Source organism: Octodon degus, unplaced genomic scaffold, assembly GCF_000260255.1.
Source record: "Octodon degus isolate 3935 unplaced genomic scaffold, OctDeg1.0 scaffold00003, whole genome shotgun sequence".
Taxonomy (NCBI): Eukaryota; Metazoa; Chordata; class Mammalia; order Rodentia; family Octodontidae; genus Octodon; species Octodon degus.
In genome coordinates this window covers 1,380,858-1,403,777 of record NW_004524579.1, presented here as the reverse complement: position 1 = coordinate 1,403,777, position 22,920 = coordinate 1,380,858, and the positions used below count along the sequence as shown (strand labels likewise).

Genomic DNA, 22,920 nt, shown 5'->3' with positions numbered 1-22,920 from the left:
GCATCTTGTACAGCAATTAACCACTAGGAAGAATGTATGCAATGTGTTAATTATTGAAACTGTCCTACCAATTTGGTTTGAAACTGTCTCATTGCTACTTGCTTCTCAATAAAATTATGGAAAAAAAAGAAATAAATTACACAAACAGTAAGGCACAAAAATACATTCCTCATTCATTACCATGGAAAGGCAAAGAGAAGCCCCTGCGAGCCCCAGCTACATACGGACGATGAGGGGCTAAATCTTCCAGTTTAGCAGCCTTCCCATGTGAGTCAGCAGTTTCGCGCTTATGTATTTACAGCATGAAAAAGATGCTTGCTCAAAGCTTGGACAGTGTTTGCAGCAGGAACTGCTACAAATAAAGCAACTGCTACAAATTCCACCAACAGAGGAAACCGGAAAAGAATTTGTTGTAAATGAAAGGACAGGCTTAGCAATAAGAAGTCAGAGTACTCTATACATGCAACAACAGAAGTATAGCAAACACATGCTGAGGAAAACTAGGCTGACGAATGCAAAATTTATGAAGCCATTTATGCAAAGCTCTAGGAGAGACAAATGTAACCTATACAGTTAGGAAGCAGACAGGAGTTGTTTGGGGTCTGAGGTGTAACGTGCTGGAGAGACCAAAAGGGAACTTTTAGGGTGCTGAAAACATTCTTTGGGAATTAAACATTCCTTGGATTTAGCTTTTTATCAAAACACACTGAACTAGAGGACAATAACTACCTACACCATTATTTTCCAACTTTTCCTCCAAAAACCACACCGAATGATAAACACAGCCTCAACACAACCTGAAAGAAAAAGATTATCAAACTTCAAAACATGTGTAAAGCCCTGGGCCTGCCGTTCTGGCCCTGGCCCAGGCCCCGACCCCAGGGCACACTGAAACAGCAATTGAGACCGGGCATGCTGGCACACGCTGTAATCTCAGCTCTTGGGAGGCTGTAAACAGGCAGATCACTACAAGTGCGATGTATATAGTGAGACCCTGAACACCTTGTAGACCCTTCCCTAAAATCAAAAAAAAAAAAAAGAAGAAGAAGAAGATGTGTAAGTGAAAAAGAAAAATAACAAATCCCAGCTCTGGGTCTCTCAAAATATCTTATCTCTTGCTGCTCACCCTTCTTGTGACGACAGAGGCGATACAATGCCTATGTGATGGGACAAAGTGGGGAAACGAGCACGCCGGGAGCGGCTGGCACCGGGAGGGGCTGCAGGCTGCCGCGCTCGCCACGGAAGCATCTGCTAGCAGGCTGGTAAGGCAGAGAGCTGATGCGGTTCACGCAGCGGGCAGCACGTCTAGGTTGGCTTCGCTGGACGACAGACAGCGCTCCGCGTGGGCAGGAAGCGATTTCACCCTGCTACTCAGAATAGCGCACCATTTAAAACTTATTATTTATTTGTAGGTTTTTCCATTTCTTATTTTCAGACCTCTCTTGGCTGCCAGCAACTGAAACTAGAGAAAGTCAAAGCACAGCTCAAGGAGGGCTACGGCAGCAGGGAGTATCCACTCACATGAAGTTCAAGGGAAGACGTAAAAGCACAAGAACAGTGAGCACCAGAAGCGCGGGGCAGCCAGCTGACCTGCGAGGGGCATGAAGCGGAGCGTGACGACGGTCACTGCCTCACTGCAGGTTGCATCGCCAGGTATACAGTTGGAAGAATTCATCAAGCAAAACATTTAAGGTGGGAGTATTCCCTGTTCTTTAGGTACACTCAATAAAATACTGTTCTACCTTTTAGAAGCATCAATATATTTTGTTTAGATATTATTCTTTGATTTTTTTTCCCTAAATATCACTTCCTTCTAGTTGGAACCAGACCAAATTTTAACTATTTGCTTTACCTGAAACATGTTCCATTCTCTTTTATTTTATTTTTCTGAACAGTAGTAGTAGATGCTTGAAGTGACAAAATTTTATTTCCAGGCAGCGTAATTTGCTTTACAATGGAAGCTATAAAAACAAAATGAGAAAAAATAGAAAATAAAAAAGCAATCATGCCACACCAAAAAAAAATTCAGAACAAGTATTTAATATATACAGAATAATCAAAGTTTTAATCTGCCCTAAAACTATATTTAAATAGGATGATGGATATATTTCCTGGATAAGAAATCATCTTTTAAATATTTCTGCTTTTTTACACGGTCTCTATCTGTAGAGTTAACACATTATAAAAAAGAGGTATAAATGGTGACTAAAACATGCTAAACAATCTATCACTTAGATTGATACATTTTTCAACAGTTAAAAACTGTATAAGACTAACTTCCAAACTCAGAAGAAAAAAAAAAATCTACTTTAAAAAGGAATCATGCTATCACAAATCTTTAAGTTAAAAGAATATATATATTTACTAATAGCTTGTTATATCTAATTAGAGAATATACGAGCAGTTGCTCCCAGTATGCCCCTAAAAGTACCTGTGTTTGTACAAAGGATGGAACGAATAGCTACCCTTCAGTCTTCTCTTGGGAACTTCAGATCACAAACTTCTCTCAATCCAAAAATACAGCAACTGCGCCCACCCCACCACCCTGCGATGGCGCTCACTGGCAGGGGCGGCTGTCGCCCTGGAGGACACTTACTAGTCGGTACTACAGTGTTCCCTGGAACCGTGAGTGCAGATTTCGGAATGGTCACTGCCGAGGAATGCGGTGCTGCGGTCCCTTGTTTCCCAAGGCCTCCTGACGGCTGCTGGACTACCTGAAGCAAGGAGAACCACCAGTCATTCACAGAAGCCTGCGTTAGGAGAGGACGAAGATCCCGCTTCGAACAAGACTGCGCTCCCTGCGCATACCGTGCACCTTTATCTTCACATAAGAAAATGCTTGCCTAAAATTTATTATTTGTATGTATTAAAATTGTTTTGTTCAAAGTGAAAAACATGACTATCTCATACATTTTATACTATTTTCTTAGTGCATTATTAGTTATATATAGGTATTTCTATGGCATACTATTTTCAGAGAGGTGAAATTTATAAAAATTTTCATATGGATCCTATTTTCATTTTGTAACTTATGGAAAATTTAATAGACATAGCAGAAAAATATAAAATGAAAGCACCCATACCCTTATCCAGCTTAAGCAATGATTAATTCAACAATCAAGTTTTATCCTCTACTTCTCTACCACTCTCAATTTTTTGTACAAGGTCTCACTAGGCATCTTGGACTCATAGTGATCCTCCCCAGCACTGGGATTACAGGCGTGCGCCACCAAACCTGGTCTCAGTGGTTGGCTGAGCACGCCCACGGGCAGGACCAGCCCTGCAAATGGTGCCAGGGATCAAACCCCAGTCCCTGTGCTTGTCTAAGCAGGCGCTTAGTCTGCTGAGCTATCTCGCCAGCCCTACTCTCAATTATCTGAAAGCAAATCTCAGATGTATCTTTTCAAAATTACAAATATTTCAAAATATATCTCTAAAGGATATGGGCTTATTTTGTATCTGTGTATTCAAAGTGGTTGGGATAGATATATAGTTGCATTCTCTTAATGAATAGAATGATTTGTTCTAATGGTGTTTGTAAATAGGATCACAAGTCCGCATCTTGTACAGCAATTAACCACTAAGAAGAATATATACAGTGTATTATTTGTTGAAACTGTACTTGCGATTTGATTTGAAACTGTCTCATTGCTATCTGTTTATCAATAAAACTTTGGAAAAAATAAAAAAAAATAAAGGATATGGGCTTCCTGTGTGCTGTTTTCTAAAGGTGACTTCCTAAGCCATCTGAAAAGTTACAATGCTGAAGGCATTCTTCAAGATAAACAGGTATAAAGGCAACAACAGTTGGGAAAAAGGAAAAGAAATTAAAGTTTAAGAGCAAGGTTATCACTTTTTTAGTGCCAAAGAAAAGGAAAAAAACAGAATAGAAGAATGTTGTTTTCTTCAATTCAAAGAAGAAACTTTCACTGTGAGCTTAGAGTAGCTCTTGACAGTAAACTATAATTAAACTCCTACATCACTGCTGTAAGAAAATCCTGGTCTTGCCAGGAAAAAGATTCCTTAATAAAATTAGGAGAATGTAATTTAATCTCCTTTCTAACTATTTGTATATAAAATTTAAAACTCAAGAAAAAAGCAACAACACAAAATAGCTTAGTAAATAATCCTATTGGAACTAATGACCTCATAGAGGAAATATAAATTGGAATAATTCAACTGTTCTCATTCTTTGATAACAGAAAGGCACTCTTCTAGAGAAGAAATGTTTGTTGGCATGATTCAGATGCCATTGTTCTTTGATAACAGAAAAGAACTCTGAGGAAAATAATGTATTTCAATGAAGCTGAAATCACACTCATATCATGGAAAATTTGTAAGTATCAGGCTTAACCTCTATGAAATAATACACATCTGAAGTCATGTTGCTGCATTGAGTGAAACTCAAGAGAATGTAATCCACAACTTGGACTCATTTCCCCATTTTTCCTATTTTCTGCCTTGATGCTGTTTTTAGGTATTGTTTAAGCATTTTCAGTGAGTCTTCATACCATTTTTGATAGGTATATGAACATACAACGAAGTCTTGAGCTGAGATTTAGTAACCCTGCATTCCCATCAGTTCCCCTATTAATTATTCAAACACCTGAGTAACATATGAAACTAATCTAAAACTACGGGTAGCACCTCCTGCACACTACACCACAGAGCACAATGTAGGAGGACTCAGTGGTCTCCTTTCCAATAAATGACCCTAAAAAGTCCTATTATTGGAGGCAACTTATGGAGATCACAGTTATTTTAGAGAAATAGAAGCTGTAGATCTGTTCTTATGTGGCAATAAAAAGAAAAGCTGTCACACTGCCTAAAAACTAACACCTTTGGGCTCGTGGGTTAGCTCAAAAGTGTTTGCTTCAGCAAACTCAGTCAGGCTCAGGGGACCAGGGTTTTGATCCCCAGCACCACATGCCACACCACACCTGCCCTTAAGGCAACCTGAGCCAGCCAAAAATAACAAGAACAAAACAAAACAAAACAAACAAAAAAAAAAAAAAACAGGCTTATAGGGCCAGCCTGATAGCTCAGCAGACTAAAGCGCCTGCTTAGGCAGAGTGCAGCGGCCAGGGGTCGATCCTCTGCCTGTGTGCCAGCCCCACCCGCAGGGCAAGCTGAGACACGATTGAGACAGGGCATGGTGGTGCACGCCTGTAATCCCAGCGCTGGGGAGGCTGAAAACAGCAGAATCACTACAAGTCCGACCTACATAGTGAGACCCTGCAGACCCTGCAGATCCTGTAGATCCAGTCCTAGATACAGGAAAAAAAAAAAAAAAAAAAAAAAAATTAACACCTTAGCCAAGTGCAGTGGTGTGCGTGCCCATAATCCCTGAACTCTGGGAGGTGGAGGCAAGAAGATAACAAGTTCAAATCCCCCACCAGGCAAATTACTGAGATCCATTCTCAAAATAAAATAAAAAGGACTGAGAAAATAAAATAGCTCAAGTGGCTGAGCACCCACGGGTTTCATGCCCAGTACCCCATCTCAAATTAAACTCTTTATTTACTTTCCCTCTAAAACAAACTTTAGAATTAAAGAAAGATAAGGAATACACACATTAGCTTTCTCTCTCTGTATACCAGGGTCTGGTGTTTCATTTGGGATGTTAATACAAACTGTAGATAAAATCTACTAATTAATTACATTAATTATGATCTGGCTAGCTGACAGAGTGACTCTTAAATTCTCTCAGGAAAAGAAGCAAAGAAACACAAGTATGGATTAAACAGACAGATCGAAGCACCCTTACTGTATCAGTCCACTTCCTTTGAGTTCTAGAAAAACTAGAACTAATCTGTGGGTAAAATCATCAGGCAGTCACTGTTCCTGGTAAAATGCGGCTGTAACCTGACTTGGAAGGGGCGAGAGAGACTGCTGCGAGAATGGGAACATTCAATATTTTCATGAATTGCTTTCATGAACTTTGAAAACTTTTCTAATGGTACACATAAAATCTCTGTGTCATTGCATGTAACTTTTACCACAAGAGAACAAATAAGCCAATACTTAAGTGTAGGTAGTGATATCTATGTTTAATTATTTAGGATGTTTTTGAAATTATCCAAAAAAAAAAAAAAAAAAGCCAAGATGGATCAAAGGCAGAATAAATAAACAATAAATCCAAGTTCAATGGTGTAAATAGTAGAATCTAGGTAGCTGGTATATGGGTGTTTTACTACAAATTTCAATTTTGCTGCATTCAAAATTTTCACAATAAAAAATTTTCTTGACTAATATAAAAATAAAAGGGCAAATACACTATAAATGTCTCTAGCTCTATTTTCTATAAGTTCTAATGTATGCTCACAAAACTTAAAATAGATTCAAGTAAAGTTCAATAAGCAGGCATTAATCAAAGTGTGCGCCAAGGCCGCTGCTGTGGGCTGCCACGGCACTCCGAGCTAGCCTGCCCCACTCTCCTAGGGCCTATTTTTACTTTTTCCTCTGTAACTTGGCCCAGACTCACTCTGCACAGCCAGATTTTCCCTCATTGTTCACTTTCACTTTTTCAAATAAACTTTGTCACTGCTTTTTGCTCACTTCATTCAGTTCTTTGAGGTAAGAAGAACCTCCAAGCTCCGCTCCAAGTGGGAGAGGACTGGACACCATGCACGAAGCTGCACCAGGGCTCTGCTGGAGCCCTGCTCTGTACGTGCGACAGCTAATGCAGCAGGCTCCTACAAATGCAGGCTTGACTGTCCCCGCTCCCAGACAGAGCCCGGGACTATCCCAGGCAAAGCCCTCATTTCCTGCGCTGACAACTGAAGAGGCCCTGGAGAACAATCTGCAATACATTCATGGCCATGGCCATTCCTCCAAGGAACCCTGGGTAATCTTAGCCATCATGGTTGAGCCAACTCGATTGCCTTATCTTGCTTCCACTTTCCTAGAAAAGCCTCCTCTGGATCTATAGCCACAGTAAGGGTTGAGGGCACCCTTAATCAGAGTTTCAGGGCTGGGGAGATAGTTCAGTGGAGTAAGTGCTTGCCTGGCAAGTGCAAGGTTCTGAGTTTAATCTCTGGTTTAATCTCAAAAAAAAAAAAAAAAAGTCTCTTTGCAGCTGTACTGACAGAAGAAGCTGCAAAGTTACCTTCAAGACAGACTAGAAGTCCTGATTCCCTACCTAGTCAGAGTTATTATTCCAGACACAAAATGTTACTCTGGCTAACAGTGGAATCGCTCACCAAGTATTGGCCATATTCTTAGACACCCCTGAGATTATAATAAAAACCTGCACCACTATAAACTCTGCTTCTTTGATGCCTACAGGCCCAGGAGTCAGCCACTCTTGTGAATAAGTGATCTCCCCGACCTATGCAAGCAGAAGGACATCTGTGACCTGTCCACCCAAACCTCGGAGGTACGGGTCACTGATGAAAGTAGCTTGGACAATCATCTTATAAAACACAGGCAGGGACTCCCACAACTTCTTGAGGTGGTCCATCCTCCCACACAGGTCACACTGTAAAGCGCACCGAAGAGACACGTCTGAATTCTTCTTGGGAAATCACACGGCTAACAGAGAAGAGAGAGAGGCTGACAGCACCTCAAGGCCCTAACCTCAGTCTCAGTTTCTGAGGAACCATTCTGGTCTCTCCTCAAGGGGCACAGGGATAATATATAAAAATTCTAATGGACAGTGGGTCTCAATCTTCTGGAAAGGTAGGGAGTCAACAAGACCCTAAAGCAAACTCCGGCAAAACTGCCAAGAGATGCCCAAGTCCTGACTCAGACTGCTGTCGACAGCACTCTAGAGGGTTCTTTACAAGCTAAGTTTGAGCCCATTCGAGACGTCACAGGCGAGGCCATTCCTATCCTCTGAATGACAGCAGACCCCAGCACCACAAGGTCATAAAATATCGTATTTCTCTGGGTCAAGAACAACAGACTATGTAAGTGTATGAGGACAGAGTTCTGCCAGCTCCTGGCCCAGGAGGACCACCTACTATCCATCCTGGAGAGCACGTGCTGCTAAAAATCTGGAGAGGAGACAGCCACTGACCAATCAAAGCCAAAATGGAACGGCCCCTTCTCAGTGACACTTGCCACACCCACTACAATAAAGGTAGCGGAGTAGGAGAGTCGGATTCATCTTTCTGGAATAAAGCATGCGTCGCCTGAACTGTCTAAAGAACAAGGTCACCCAAAGAGGGAAAGCTACTGCCGTGAACCTCTGAAAGACACTGAGATTTCTCGTGAAAGCAAGGCTTCAGCGCAGCTACGCAAGTGTGAAAATCTCACACGTTCTTCATATCTGAGCTAAAAGTGAAGCTCAATGTTCAGTCATTGTTCTCTGACATGTTTTTGTTTGTTTGACCCAGCCAGTGAGCAGCAGCACCTCCAGGTAGATGGAGAGCCGTAATCCCCAGTAGGTGGGATCTGCGGAGAGCCATAATCCCCAGAGGTGGGCTCTGCGGAGAGCCATAATCCCCAGAGGTGGGCTCTGCGGCCCTCTCCAGCTGAAAGCCCCAGAAGACAGAGATCCGCTCTCCCCCAGCGCCTACTAAAGACTTATGGGGATCTGTCTCTCAGAGGGAGATGACACAGGACAGCAGGGCATGGCAAAGATGAGTGGGGAAGTGAGTGGGACCTGCTCACTGCAGGGTCCTGGGCACAGGCACTGAGCAGCTCCCTGCACACCGACTTCTCCTGCGACCTGGAGCAGGTCTTCCACAGGATGGCCGGGCCCGCCACCGCCCGCCCAGTTCTGTTCTTCTTTTATGTGGCCCACGATCCCTCTGCAGAGCCAGTTTCTCCCTTGCTCTTCGTGTCTTACTTTTTCAAATAAATCTGTCACTACTTTAAAAAGAAAAGACCACCATTATAAAAATGATGATTAAATTATAGTCCATGAAAAATGAAGACTTTCTGTGCAACTCCCACTTAGATATGGTAAATAAAGGGTAGATCTTATCTGGATTCAACCTTTCTTCACAAGACCTTTTATTACTCCTTTTTAACTGACAGTAAAATCAACAACTAAATTCCACCTTTGCTCTCTTAATGCAAAATGGCAAAAAAGACAAACTACTCTGGATCCTAGATCAGCTCATAAAGTACAGGTCAATTATTGAAGACAGGTCAACTACTTGAGACAACAAAATAATTTTAACCATTCTTTTTTCCCCCCAGTCCACTTTTGTTTCCTCTTTTCTATAGAAATACTGGTTACCAGCACATTAAAAGATTAAAATTTATATCTTGAAAATACATTTCCAGAGGCAAATAGCAGACTCAAGCCTGATTATTTCATATAAAATGCTAAAAATTCTTTTTTAAGTTTACTTTTATTGATGAATACTCTTAAAAGAATTTTTTCTTCAAAATAATTAGGCATAAGCTGACTGTGGTGGTAAACTCCTATAATTCCACCACTCTGGAGGCTGAGGCAGGAGGACTGCCAAATTTAAGGCCAGCCTGGGCTACACAGTGAGACTCTGTCTCAGCAAACTTTAAATAAATAAATAAATAAATAAATAAATAAATAAATAAAAACAATATTATTATTATTTAGGTGCAAGTAAAACTACAATGCAATAACAATTTTTAGAGTATTCAGTATCAACTTATTTTAGGAGTTCAGTTTCTATTTAATATAATGAAATTGAAGTTGAAACATTAATAGTTTTTAAATATGTATTATCTAGTTTTTTTTCTTATATCCACAAAACTGATATTTGACGAATGATTGCTGAAAATGCTTGGTCATTTATTTATTACATATCTTTGATACCATTAAAAAAGAAATGCAAGTAATAGAATTAGTTAGAGAAATATACACTTAAAACAGGAAAATAATGATACAAAACTTTCCTTATCTCTAAGTGTAAATTTTTCTAGGGCTGGGGATACAGCTCAGCAGTGTAAGTGCCTGCCTGGCAAGCACAAGGACCAGGGCTCAATCCCCAGTATCCCATGCTGTGCAGGCCACCAAAACCAGGTGTGGTGGCCCACGCCTATAATCCAGCACTGGGCAGGCTGAGACAGGAGGATCACTACAAGTGCAAGCTGCATAGCAAGACCTTGTACCAAATAAAGAAATAACTAAAAGATTTAAAAAACATTTTAAAAAATTAATTATTTTAACTGCTCACAGATTACCAAGAGGAGCAACACTCAGCTTACTTTCCAAAACTGTCTCTGCCTTTCCTGGCAAAAATAAATGCCAGGGCTTTTGAATTAATTTTCTCATTCATGAATTTTATTTGCATGTGTTGTGGATTTGAGGGATTTTAATTTCAATTTTATATGCTGAAATTAGTCACCAAAATTTATCAAAATTTAAATTTTAAAAATGAATACAAGGAGATTAAAATTTAACTTTTCTAAGTTAACTTTATTAATTAAAACTTAATATAATTTAGCTTTTGCTCAAACAAGTTCATTCACAAACATTCAAAGGAAAATTTTCAAGTACTAGTTCTCCTGAAAGTGCCTATTTATTATCTAGTAATCCATAGCCCAATTCATTTAATTTCTTTCATTAATTTTTAAATAAAAATAAAGGCAAAATATTAAGCTCATATTTAAGATGAGGGTACAATGCCATATAGTAACTACTGTGCCCAGTAAGATCAACCATTTCATATTCATTTATTTATTTATTTATACTTTAGAAAAGGGTCTACTGGGTGTTCGGGGTCTCACTACTAGATTGGACTCAGTAGTGATCCACCTGTTTACAGCCTCCCAAGAGCCACCATGCCCAGTTTCAATTGCCATCTCAGTGCACCCCAGGGGCAGGGCCAGCACGGCAGGCCTGGGGAAAGATCAACCGTTCATAAAAGCTGAATTCATTCATAAGAATTCAATCCTTATTTTAAAGTCCCCAGAACTACTCATCAGGTCCTTTGCTCAACATTTTAAGCTTCTGAGTAAAAAAATGAAAAGCACCTAAAGTGAACCAAAGAATTCCAAATTTTCTTGAAAGCTTCCTAAGAGCCCCAAGTATACTAATATGTAACAGTCAATGAAATAGAAAAATAGCATGTACTGATACATACATCTTTGTAAAAAGTGTTAGTAGACATATGAAAAAATGAGTAATTTTGTCATAGCAATAAAGTCTAAACCTTACACTTGTAGGATTCTTATAATTTGAAAGTGCAACATTTAAATATCTTATTCAAGGGCCAGCAAGACAGCTCAGTGGACTAAGCACCTACTTTAGCAGGCGCAGGGACCAGGATTCGATCCTGGGTCCCGCATGCCACACTGGTCCTGCCCCTGGGTGCACAGAGCTGGTGACCTCGGAGTTGGTGGCACATGCCTGTAATCCCAGCACAGGGGAGGCTAAAAGAACAGGAGGATCACTACGAGTCTGAGCTGGGTAGTGAGACACTGTACCAAATACGTAAGTGAAATTAATTAATTACTTAATTAGCCAAGAAGCATGAAACCTATATAATTCTCCACAACCATTATTGCAATCAAGAAATAAATATTAAGAAAGAATTTCTAAGTCCACAATCATTAAAGGGCATAGTTGATAAAAACTCTAAACCTGACCTTAAACAAAATATCAATATGCATGTTCTCCATACCACACTGGGTCACACTAAAGATTTGACACAGCATGATGATTTTCATATTTAAAATTGTTAGCCATGTTTCGTATAAGCTACACAGAATGCTTTCCTCTTTCATAGTAGCCTGAACATATTCCTCCTCACTTATACTGGATTAAATGGAAGTACAGTTTATAGTGGATTCAATGATACTCCTTACTTTCAAATTTCAAATTAAAATTAAAATTATTTGGGGCCAGGGAGATAGCTCAGTGGAATAAGTGCCTGCTGGCAAGCACAAGGTCCTGAGTTCGATCCCTGGTACCACAAAAAAAATAAATAAATAAAAATAAAAAATAAAATTATTTGTTAAAAAATATTTTCAACTTGCCAGGTGGTGGCACACACCTGTAATTCCAGCACCCAGGAGGCTGAGACAGAATGAATCTGAGGCCATTGTGGGCTACGCAGTGAATGCAAGGCCAGCCTGGACTATATAGCGCAGCCCTGTTTCCAAAACACCAAAAATTAAATAAATAAATAAATTGGGACCAAGGAGATGGCTCACTAGAATAAGCGTTTGCCTGGCAAGCACAAGGGCCTGAGTTCAATCCCGGGTTCTGCCAAAATAATAATAATAATAATAATAATAATAATAATAATAATAAATAAATAAATTTTAACAAGTTAAAACACTGATTTTCAACATTAGTTGACCTGAAAACAATACCCCTGTTCAGTCCTCTATAGTACTACTAAACGGGGATTTACGTTTTTGTGCCCTAGGTAGCCCTATTATAAAATACATTATCAACGCATTACTGTGCCTTTTGCCATTCTAAATAAGCACGCATGCACACTAACATCAAATTTGTCGGCCAAAGTTGAAATCAGAAGAATTACAATTTAATAGAGAAGTTACAGGGTTCTAGGCTGAGTTCCATTATAGACACTTCTCTTTTAGTGACCAAGTTACAATCCTGTACTAGGTCATTTAATGATTGGTCACGAAATGAGGAACCGCACACAGTATACACATAATATTCCAAACAAAGACATGGTCAAAAGAAGCTCCAACTTTATTATTATTTTTCTTAATCTTTTATTTCTTTAGTTGGTACAGGGTCTCACTATGCAGCTTGGACTCCTGGGAATCCTCCTATCTCAGCCTCCGCAGCAATGGGATTACAGGCATGCTCCACCACGCGCCATTTCCTGTGCCTGGATGTGGTACTGGGGATCAAACCTGGGTCCTTGCGCTTGCCAGGCCAGGCGCTTAGAACACCGAGCTATTTCTCCAGCCCAAACAAAACCATTCTGCATATATGCCTAAATATTTCTTCTTCCCTTCTTTCATGTGTCTTTTTGCTCACCCCAGTTCTTTCTTCCCAATGAACAAATTCTTTCCCTTTCAATTTTTTAAATTGTGTATCATTTTTAATATCTTAACTACTATTTTCTATTATCTTTACAAAAAATATTTTGGATGCAAATAAATGCTTCATATTAAAAAATAAAAAGTGTCAAAAAGTTTGTGGGCTTTTAGTTTTTGGCCTGCCTTTTCCTCACCATAAATTATTTAAAAATCTATAGCATACAGAGGGTGCTTTTAGAACTTGAGGTAGCCAACAAAATACAAATACGGGTGGAAGAGCTTCCAGCTACCCTGCGCCTGCAGGACCTACTGGTCCCAGCCCAGGCGCAGCGTGGGTGACACCCTCCTTAACCCCATCATTCCATAGTACCCCACCACACCCCACAGAAACTAAGCAACTGCAGTGAAGACGGTAATCTGTAATAGTAGTTTTATGCTCGGAGTACCTGTCATTCTGGTCTTCTGAATATGGTCTGCTTGTCATGACATGCCAGTTCCTGCTGTGCTGTCTCTCAGGTAGATGATTGATCAAAAAGAAGTGGGTGGTGAATGAAGGCAAGAGATAGGAAAAGGAATACTGTGGGACTGTCCTGCTTCAAGGTTGTACATGGTCAGATTTTTGGACTTATGTGTAAACATAAGTATATAATTCTTTATGCCTATTTTAAAAAATATATTCTAATTTTTAAATGGTTTTTTCCATCATATTCTCTAGGGACTTAAAGTTCAACATATCAATACTTGATGAAAAATACCTGTTCTATATTATACCTAAGATTTTTTTTTTTTTTTTTTTTTTTTGGCGGAACCGGGGATTGAACTCAGGCCCTTGCACTTGCCAGGGAAGCGCTTATTCCACTGAGCCATCTGTCCAGCCCCTTAAGATGTTTGATATTCAGACAGATAGTGAGGTTAAGCTTAACAGCCTAGGTTGTATGGTTTTAACAATAAGCTTGTCTTCTGGATGGTTAACAACCTAAGTTTGCTTACCAAAATTAGAGAAAAAGGAGGGCCGCAAGGAAAGCCAACATTTTGGCCCTAGCCTTCCAAGGTCAATTAAGACTCAGGACATATGAGAACTTGTACTGTAACGTCATGTAACTCAGTAGCGTCCCAAATTTTCTGATCAAGAAGATTATGGGGCCAAAGAGGAAAGTGATCGATGATGTAGAGTGTGCCTAAGAAGAGTCACATGAAGAGAAAACATCCTCTCAAGCTTTCACAGAGAGCACATTGGCCAAACAATGGCTGTGACTCGTCCACATGGCTGACACTGAGGTACAGGATCTCAGGAAAAATCCTGAGGCGATTTCACTGACCTTATCAGACCCAAAAGCTACAACTCTTGTTGCATAGGTCCTGCTTTATCTTGGTCTTAACCATCCAGCAGAAAAGTATAAAAACGAAGTATAAGAAGTACAGCCATGCTGTTATGTTGAGCTGTAGGGGATTTGGGTCAACAATTTCTGACACTGCCAGTGAAGCGGAAGACCCAATACTATTATGGACTACTAGACTCTTTTAGAATATTTTACTGAGTTTACACACCTATACTATTTAAATGATGGAACTTAACAAAAAAGGGGGATACAGATGAATGTCCATTTTGTATCTGTGGTTAGGATATAGTTACATTCTCTTAACTAATAGAGGGATTTGTTCTAATGGTGTTTGTAAATGGGATATCAAATCCGCATCTTATATAGCAATTAACCACTAGGAAGAATGTATGCAATGTGTTAATTATTGAAACTGTCCTACCAATTTGGTTTGAAACTGTCTCATTGCTATTTGTTTCTCAATAAAATTATGGAAAAAAAAATACAAATTCACCTGAGGGACCTTTATACTAGAGACGGGCAATAAAGATTTAGCACTGACCCAAGAATCAGCTTTGGGGCCCGCGAGATAGCTCAGCAAAACGGCTTCTGCCTGGCAGGAGTGACATCCTTAGTTCAATTCATGGTACCAAAAGAAAAGAATGTGCTATCACCCAGTAAAAGAATTTCATCTTTTCAGTTCTACCAAAAAATGGCTTCTTTTCAGGGCAAATGATTTGCTCCAGGAGTTCCCAAGCCAGGCTGTCTGGAATATTGTTTAAGAATGACTGCTGCTAAAAATGTTTCATAAATGAGATTAATTTCAGACACCCAAAGAAATGTACCACAGCAGATACCTATTTCTCCACCACTTGAAAGTTAGACCCAGACACGGAAAGCATAAGAAAAGCTCTACTTGCCATCGTCTGGGACTGACTGTTCCTTCTCAGCCGCCTAACACTGAGCCTCCCTCCCACTCTGGCCAGATGCTCTGCTGCTGCGCGTCCGCAGCCGCCCTTCTCCCCGAGAAGACATCTCGTGCAGATGCTAGCCTCTACTCCCGGTCACGCAAACGAGGCTGGGAAAGACACACAGGAGGCAGAATGAACTAAAACAGGATCTGAGGCCAGGCATGGTTTTGCACGCCTGTACTCCCAGTACCAGAGAGGCTACAGTTCAAGGCCAGCCTGAACGACACAGTGACATCTTGTCTTAAAAAACAGATTTTTTTAAAAAAGAGCCTCTAACACAAAGGTTTCCAGAAGAAAACAAGGACAACTGTCAAATATCAAAAGAAATCCACCAGCACTGATACGGTATAAAGAAAGGAGGAACTTTACAAAGAAACGCGGTCATGTTTAATGAACTCACTATGCACTGTCTCCCCTGGGTCAGCAACACGTTTATAGTCTTCTGATTAAAACTTGTCTTACCAGAATAAAGAACATTCTAAAAACATCAAATAATCAATATGCAGCTAAAATTCCCTTCTTTCATTCAAGAATCTTCCACACTATCAATTTGAGGAAAAAATACAGCTTCTTATTGAATGTCCCCCATGCAATAAGATGTTTCCCTCTCCCCTCAGCACTTTCTGTAAAACAGAAATCTTGAGGCTCCATCAGGTACAATAGTCTTCCCCAAAATATTAAAACTGAATTTAATCTTTTTTTTTCTTTTCTTTTTTTTTTTTTTTGGCAGAACCGGGGATTGAACTCAGACCCTTGCACTTGCCAGGGAAGCACTTAATCCACTGAGCCATCTCCCCAGATCCCTAAAACTGAATTTAATCTTGATGGAAAGATCAGACAAAATAAACTACAGGACCATTCTACAGAGTTACTAGCCTGAGCCTTTAAAACACTGACATATAATAAAGAACCAAAAAAAGCTGGTACAACTGTTTGAGATTAGAGACCCAAAGAGAATAATTAAGTATATGTAACAAGCAATTCTTCATTTGAAATAACGTTATTGCCAAGGACATAGCTCAGTAGAATAAGCACTTGCCCGGCAAGTGCAAGGGCCTGAGTTCAATCCCCAGTCCCGCGGAAAAAAAAAAAAAAAAAGAAATAACGTTATTGTATTTTTACACACACACACAAAAAAAAAACATTAAAAGAACACTATTGGCATAACTGGGAAATGGTATACCAATACTAATGCCTGATGTGTGACTATGTTTCTGTTATGTAAAAGGTAAATTAATTCTTATGTGTGCTGGGGGTGCAGCTAAATGGTAGAGGATTTACCAAGCCACAAAGAAGAAAAAGTCTTCTCTAAGAAATGCATAGCATTTTGAGGGGTACACTGCCCTAAGTTCTGCAACAATTCAACAAAAAATTGCGATTATGCGTGTCTATAATCCCAGCACTCTGAGAGGCTCAGGCAGGAGGAGTTTGGGCCCTGTCTAGGCAATTTAGCAAGACCCCGTCTCAAACTAAAACGTAAGAAGCTGAGGATGTAGCTCAGTGGAAAGGCCCTAGGTTTAATTCCCACTACAAGGGAAAAGAAAGGCCGTGCACACCTGCGCACGTGACCACACCTCGGGGAACGATGCACACAAGATAGCAGTTCACAACAGGCACGTTTGACAAGGGGTATGCAGTCTTCTTCTAGTCTCGCCAGTTTTCTGAATGCCTGAAAACGTCCAAGTAAGTACTGAAGAAGAAATAAAATCTTGCTCACCAGTTGCTTGACCTTGACCGCTGCTGGAATCCCAGCCGGCTGTGGAAGAAGCGTGCCCGGCTGCGTGAGTTGGATTTGGACAGGTGTGCCAACGACAGGCTTGTCCAGCGTGGCCCCGGCAGAAGCTGCAATGGGTTTCACAGGTGGAAGACAAAGAGCTGTGGCCGACTTATCTCCAAAAGTGACTGATGGCAGGGCCAGTGTTACCGCTGCTGCAGAGACAATTGGTTTTTCAGGCTGAAGGGTGACCGTCGTCACTGAGTTCGGCACCGATGTCACAAGCGGTTTCGAGGTCTGGAGCAAAACCGTCCCAGTGGATGTTCCGCCTGGCACTGCAGCTGGGCCCACAGGATGCAGGGTCACAATGCCAGCCTTTGCTCCTGCTGGACCGACAAGTGGATTCAGAGCTTGCACAGACACGGGGGTGGGCACAGCTGCCGCAGAAGCAATGGTGGGCTTCACAGTCTGGGCTGAGGACGCTGCAGCTGTCACCACAGGAGAAGCTGTGACTGCTGGGGTACAGGTGGCAAGGGCGAGCCTGCCGGGAGTCTCCTGGACACACTGCTGAATGAAGCTCTGGGAGTTGGGCAGAAGCTGTCGCAAGGCAATCACACTCTTCTAGAAACAGAGAAGAGAGGGATCTGGTACTAGTAACATCAACTTTCATAATGGAATTGAAACATATACTGGGGTAGCACACATCCTAGCCGAACACTACCCACGAGCTACAGCCCCAGCACACAATGATGGAGTTCTTGTTTTCACAACATAAAGTGAACCTGAATTCTATCAAGTATTTCAGGGGAGAAAACCTGTTCTCCTTATTTTGTATTATCAGTATCCAAGCCACAATCAACCTAAAGTCAGGATATACTTTACTTTTCAATATAAAGCTATCAGGACTCAATATTAAACTTACTTTGGATACTTTAATTATCAGTATGGTAGAATAGAACACTGTATCATACCTCTCTGTACCCACGTACTGCCCATAATAGATCATTAGTGACCTTGATAGCCAAAAGCTTATTTACAACATAGCAGAATCTAGATCTTCTGTTTAGTAACTTTCCAACTTTAGACAAAAATAGTCTTTACACCAAAATAAAACTAATACAAAATGAATTTCAAGATCCAAAACCATTTCCATAACTTAGGCAGCAAGACCGCCAACCAAATTTGCAGTCAGTGTCTGTCTTGCCAACCTGCTGAAAAAGGAAAGAGTTCAAAATAAAAGGCATGTGGCACGTTGTGGGTTGAGAAAAAGATCCCAAACTAGATAGGTGTGAAAGATTATTGCCACTGACTGGGAAGACGTCCTTCTGGTAACACCTAGATTCATCTGGACCATCTAATAAAAGTACTCAAGAAACAAAACTTTAAAGAACAAAAATAAAACCATAATCCCGTCTTAAATAAAGGGCAACTACCATCCCCCCTTCATTTACTTCTGGAAAAAAAAAAGAAAAAGAAAAACATTCAGAATATCTGGAGAGATTTTCACACTTTATATATGTAAAATCCCTCATAATCTTTCTAAAATTCCAACGTGTCAGAATCAGACACTGAACTGCCTTGGAAATATATGAGGAAAACAACAAGCTTAAACTGGAAATCTAAGAGGGATTATCAGGAAAATGTAATTGGAGAGATACGTTAGAGCATCTCTTAAAGATGTGTCTATGAGTTATCTCTTGCCTACCTGGCCAGAATTAAGTTAAAATGCCGAATCCCTAATTTCTATGAATATCTATCCCCTCTAAAGTTCTCAAGGATAAAAGAAAAAAAATAAATAAAACACGAGTGCAAATCCTCCATGGTATTAATTTATAATGAAATAGTCAGATAAATTCTAGATCTGTGAGGTAACCGACCTAAATGGTTTCGTCCTCTGTAAAATGAGAACTGCTCCCTAGCACAAATTCCCCGAGGACACAACAACTGTACACACCCAGAGCAGATCACATGAAGGTACCTAGGGGATCACTGCTGTGGGTTTGATCTTGGGTGTCCCTCAAGACCCATGTGTTAAAGGCCCAGTCCCAGCACGGTGCTAGGAGGCAGCAACAGGGACTTCAAGGGATGGGGCCCACAGTCCGGCCTCATTTGGGGGCTGCCTGCCTCCAAGGGGGGTGTGGGACCCTGGGGCTTTCTTCCTCCTGGCTCCCTTCCTGGCCACGAGGTGACAGGTTTTACTCTCCGTAACACCTCCACCAGCGAACTGCCTTGCCACAAGACCAAAGCAATGGGCCAGCTGGTCATGAACAACACTCTCTCAGGCTTTCACAGAGAGCACATTGGCCAAGCATTGGCTGTGACTCATCCACATGGCTGACACTGACAAAGGTTCTACAATCTGAGGTACAGGATCTCAGAATAAATCCTGAGGGCATTTCACTGACCTTCTCAGACCAAAAAGCTACAACTCTTGTTGCACAGGTCCTGCTTTACCTTGGTCTTAACCATCCAGTAGAAAAGTATGAAGACGAAATATAGGAAGTAAAGCCATGTTGTTAGGTTGAGCTGTGGGGGACTCAGGTCAATAATTTCTGATACTGCCAGTTAAACAGAGGACCCAATGCTATTATGGGCTACTGGACTCTTTTGGAATATTTTGCTGAGTTTACACACCTATAATATTCAACAACAGAACTTAAAAAAATTGGGATATAACTATGAATGTCCATTTTGTATCTGTGTATTCAAAGTGGTTGGGATAGATATATAGTTGCATTCTCTTAATGAATAGAATGATTTGTTCTAATGGTGTTTGTAAGTAGGATCACAAGTCTGCATCTTGTACAGCAATTAACCACTGGGAAGAATGTATGCAGTGTATTATTAAAAAGAAAATAACATTTTTGGTCTACAAGCTTTGAAATACTACATAAATATAACATATGTATGTGATAGTACAAATCTGATGATGTCTGCCTATACTTGTACAGAAATTGTATACCTAAACCCATGCAAATTTTCCTATGAAGAATTTTATTGTTATCAAAAAAAATAAAAGCAAAAAAATAAATAAATAAATAAATAAAAGCAAAAAAGAGCCTCTGCAGCTAGGAGTCAGATAAACCTTCTGTCTTTGAAAGTGCACTATCCTGGGTATTTATTATAGTAATAAAAAGCTAACACAGCACTGCCCCACCGCAGAGAGTCATGCATTTCATTCCTTTTCCCCCACAGTGCACCGATGATTACAACCCATAAATTAGAAGTTGTCCTTTGTATTTTATGGAATGCACCAAGTGCTCAAGAACCTCTTTACTGTTCTTAGCTGACTGCAATAATGGAGAAGAAGTCAGCCCATTAACTCGGGAGATGGCTTAGGGTCTGGGGAGACGGCTCAACAGAATAAGCGCTTCCCTGGCAAGTGCAAGGGCCTGAGTTCAATCCCCGGTTCCATAAATAAATAAATAAATAAATAAATAAATAAATAAATTTCACTTTAATTCCCTTGTAACTTCTAAGAATAGAAATGGATTTTGTAGGTTGCCAAAACAAGCTCTTGTTATATAAATTAATTCTGAAAAATTACATGCTTCCAGGGGCTGGCCAAATAGCTCAGTGAATTAAAGCAGCTGCTTAGGCAGACGCAGGGGCCAGGGTTCAAACCTGGCGTACCATGCGGGCTCCACCCCCGGGGCACGCTGAGACAGTAACTGAGACTGGGCATGGTGGACATGTCTGTAATCCCAGCTCCTGGGAGGATGAACTCAGGTGGATCACTACGAGTTCGATCTACATAGTGAGACCCTACAGACCCTGTAGACCCTTACTAAAATACAAAAAAAAAGAAAGAAAAAAACTACACCCTTCCAGGAAATTCTAGGAGAATGAGTTATTAAAACAGGAGCCCCTATTTTCACATAAACAATCCCTTCAGTATACATTCAAGTATTAAATAATACCATCAAGTTATCCTTGTTTTTCAAAAATATTCAAAAGAAAGCGATACAATGACAATATCAGCTTCAGTGTACAGAGGTTTGTAAGGGTTGCGCCACACAGTGAGTACCTCCATGCAGAACCTGTATCACACTGAAATATCCAAGTTTAAAATTATTTTAAGAGACATGACATTAAAAAAGAAATCTGACACAAAAACTACCTTCAAAGATAAACATAGCACTACCTTAAGGAAAGGAACGAGGTGAGGCTGAGGCGATGACTTCAATTCAACATACAGTTTCTTTGTAAATTCTTCTGCTTCAATTTTTGCATCCTAGGGAATGGGAGGGAAACAAATTTTAGATATATAAATATTGATTGTAAAAGGCAAAAAAGCAGGCCTGTGAATACACACCATGGTCCTGGCCTCTCGGGAGGGTGAACCAAGAGGGCCACCAGAGCCACTGCCAGGACAGCACAGCAGACTCCATCTCTTTAAAAATGATTAAAAAAAAAAAAAAGATTAAAATTAAAAAAATAGAAGAAGCCACGTATGTAACTCATGACTGTAGACAGGCTTTACACAGGTGGCAAAGACCACCATTACAAGGAGGCTTTTTTTCCCGGCCACCAAAGAAATAAAGCCTGAATACTGCAGTGCCTACAGGGATCACAGCAGGAGCTGATGGGCTGACTTCTCCATTATTGCAGTCAGCTAAGAACAGTAAAGAAGGGTAGTGGTAAGACATAGGAAGTTAATTTGTTTTGGGGCCTCAGGCAGACTCGGGCCGAGAGTTCGATCCCCAGCTGCAGTGTGGACCCCGCCCCCGGGGCGCACGAAAATGCCCATTGAGATTGGTGCAGTAGCACATGCCTGTAATCCCAGCTCTTTGGGAGGCTGTAAACAAGAGGATCAGTATGAGTTCAATCTACGTAGTGAGACCCTGCACCAAATACATAAAATATAATAATAAAAATAAAACAACAAAATTAAAATTGTAGAAAATTTATAATCACTTCTATGGACTTGATGGTTTCCTAGGAGTTAAAAGAATTTTCATTTTATTAAGAGTAGGAAAATTGGGGCCTGCCTGTTAGCTCAGTTGTTTAAAAGCGCCTACTCATACAAATGCAGTCAGGCGCCGCATACTGTGGTTCGAACCCCACCTCTACCTGCCTTACCAGACCCTCTCTTCAAGCAGGCTGAGCCAGCCAAAAAAAAGAAAGAAAGAAAGAAAAAAAATCCTTCAAGTGTAGGGACAATTTATTGGGGAAAAGGACTAGAGAATAGGAATACTCCTGAGAGACCAGAGGGGTCAACAATGGGTTACTTTAAAAGAATTTTCTGCTAAAACTGTCAGTGAAATTAATGAGCATGTTATTTTTGTCATCATAAAGTCAGAAAAAAATTAGAAATCTGCATAGTTCAACTAATAATTCCCAAAAGACCAACACAAACTATGACAAAATCATACCCTGATAAAATTCCATTCACCACGTAAGATAAGTCAGTGTACTCTAAAGAGCAGCCAACATACTGGAGAAAGCTACGACACTGCTCGCTATTTCAAGCCCCTCTTCACGTGGGACCAGATATTTCCCAAATACTCTTTAAAAAAAAAATCACAAAGTAGAGTAAATGCAGAAGCAAGTAAGAGAATCCAGGTGCCTTCTATTAAATTGGGCCTTAAAAAGATTTATAAAATGTAAACCAACACTGTTTTCTTCACTCAATTTTATTGCATCAGATGCTAGCTACATTTTTCATTCAAATGTTATTTATGCTAACACACAAGTTTATTGGTACTTTTAAAAATAAATCCTTTAAATTTCATAGTTTCAATTCCAGGACCGCCAAAAAATAAAAATGACTGAAAGAAGCCTTGTTTTTTGGGAATATAAAAGTATCCAGAAACTAAAATATTTGAGTGCTCCTGTCTGCTGTTCTAAGATAAACAGGACATTTAATTAATTCCTAACTATTGCTATCTTTCTGCAAAATTCACACATATCTTCCAGGCTTAAAAACTTTAAAACTTTTACAGAACACATGTTGTCTTTTAGCAGGTCTCTCTATCTAAGTATTTCATTTCAGAGGTCACACCATCATTCATAT

At 40.2% G+C, this 22,920-nt stretch overlaps 1 protein-coding gene across 1 annotated transcript in view; it reads right to left on the bottom strand.

Moving 5' to 3' along the window:
• The window catches only part of Taf4b (TATA-box binding protein associated factor 4b), a gene marked incomplete at its 5' end in the record, with an annotated part of 144,285 nt that overhangs the window by 82,374 nt on the left and 38,991 nt on the right, over nucleotides 1-22,920 (bottom strand). Inside the window, 4 exons of the mRNA XM_023713331.1 lie at nucleotides 1,853-1,961; nucleotides 2,597-2,714; nucleotides 16,908-17,525; nucleotides 21,049-21,138. Coding sequence (XP_023569099.1) covers nucleotides 1,853-1,961; nucleotides 2,597-2,714; nucleotides 16,908-17,525; nucleotides 21,049-21,138 — 935 coding nt within the window. The remainder of the gene's footprint in view (nucleotides 1-1,852; nucleotides 1,962-2,596; nucleotides 2,715-16,907; nucleotides 17,526-21,048; nucleotides 21,139-22,920) is intronic.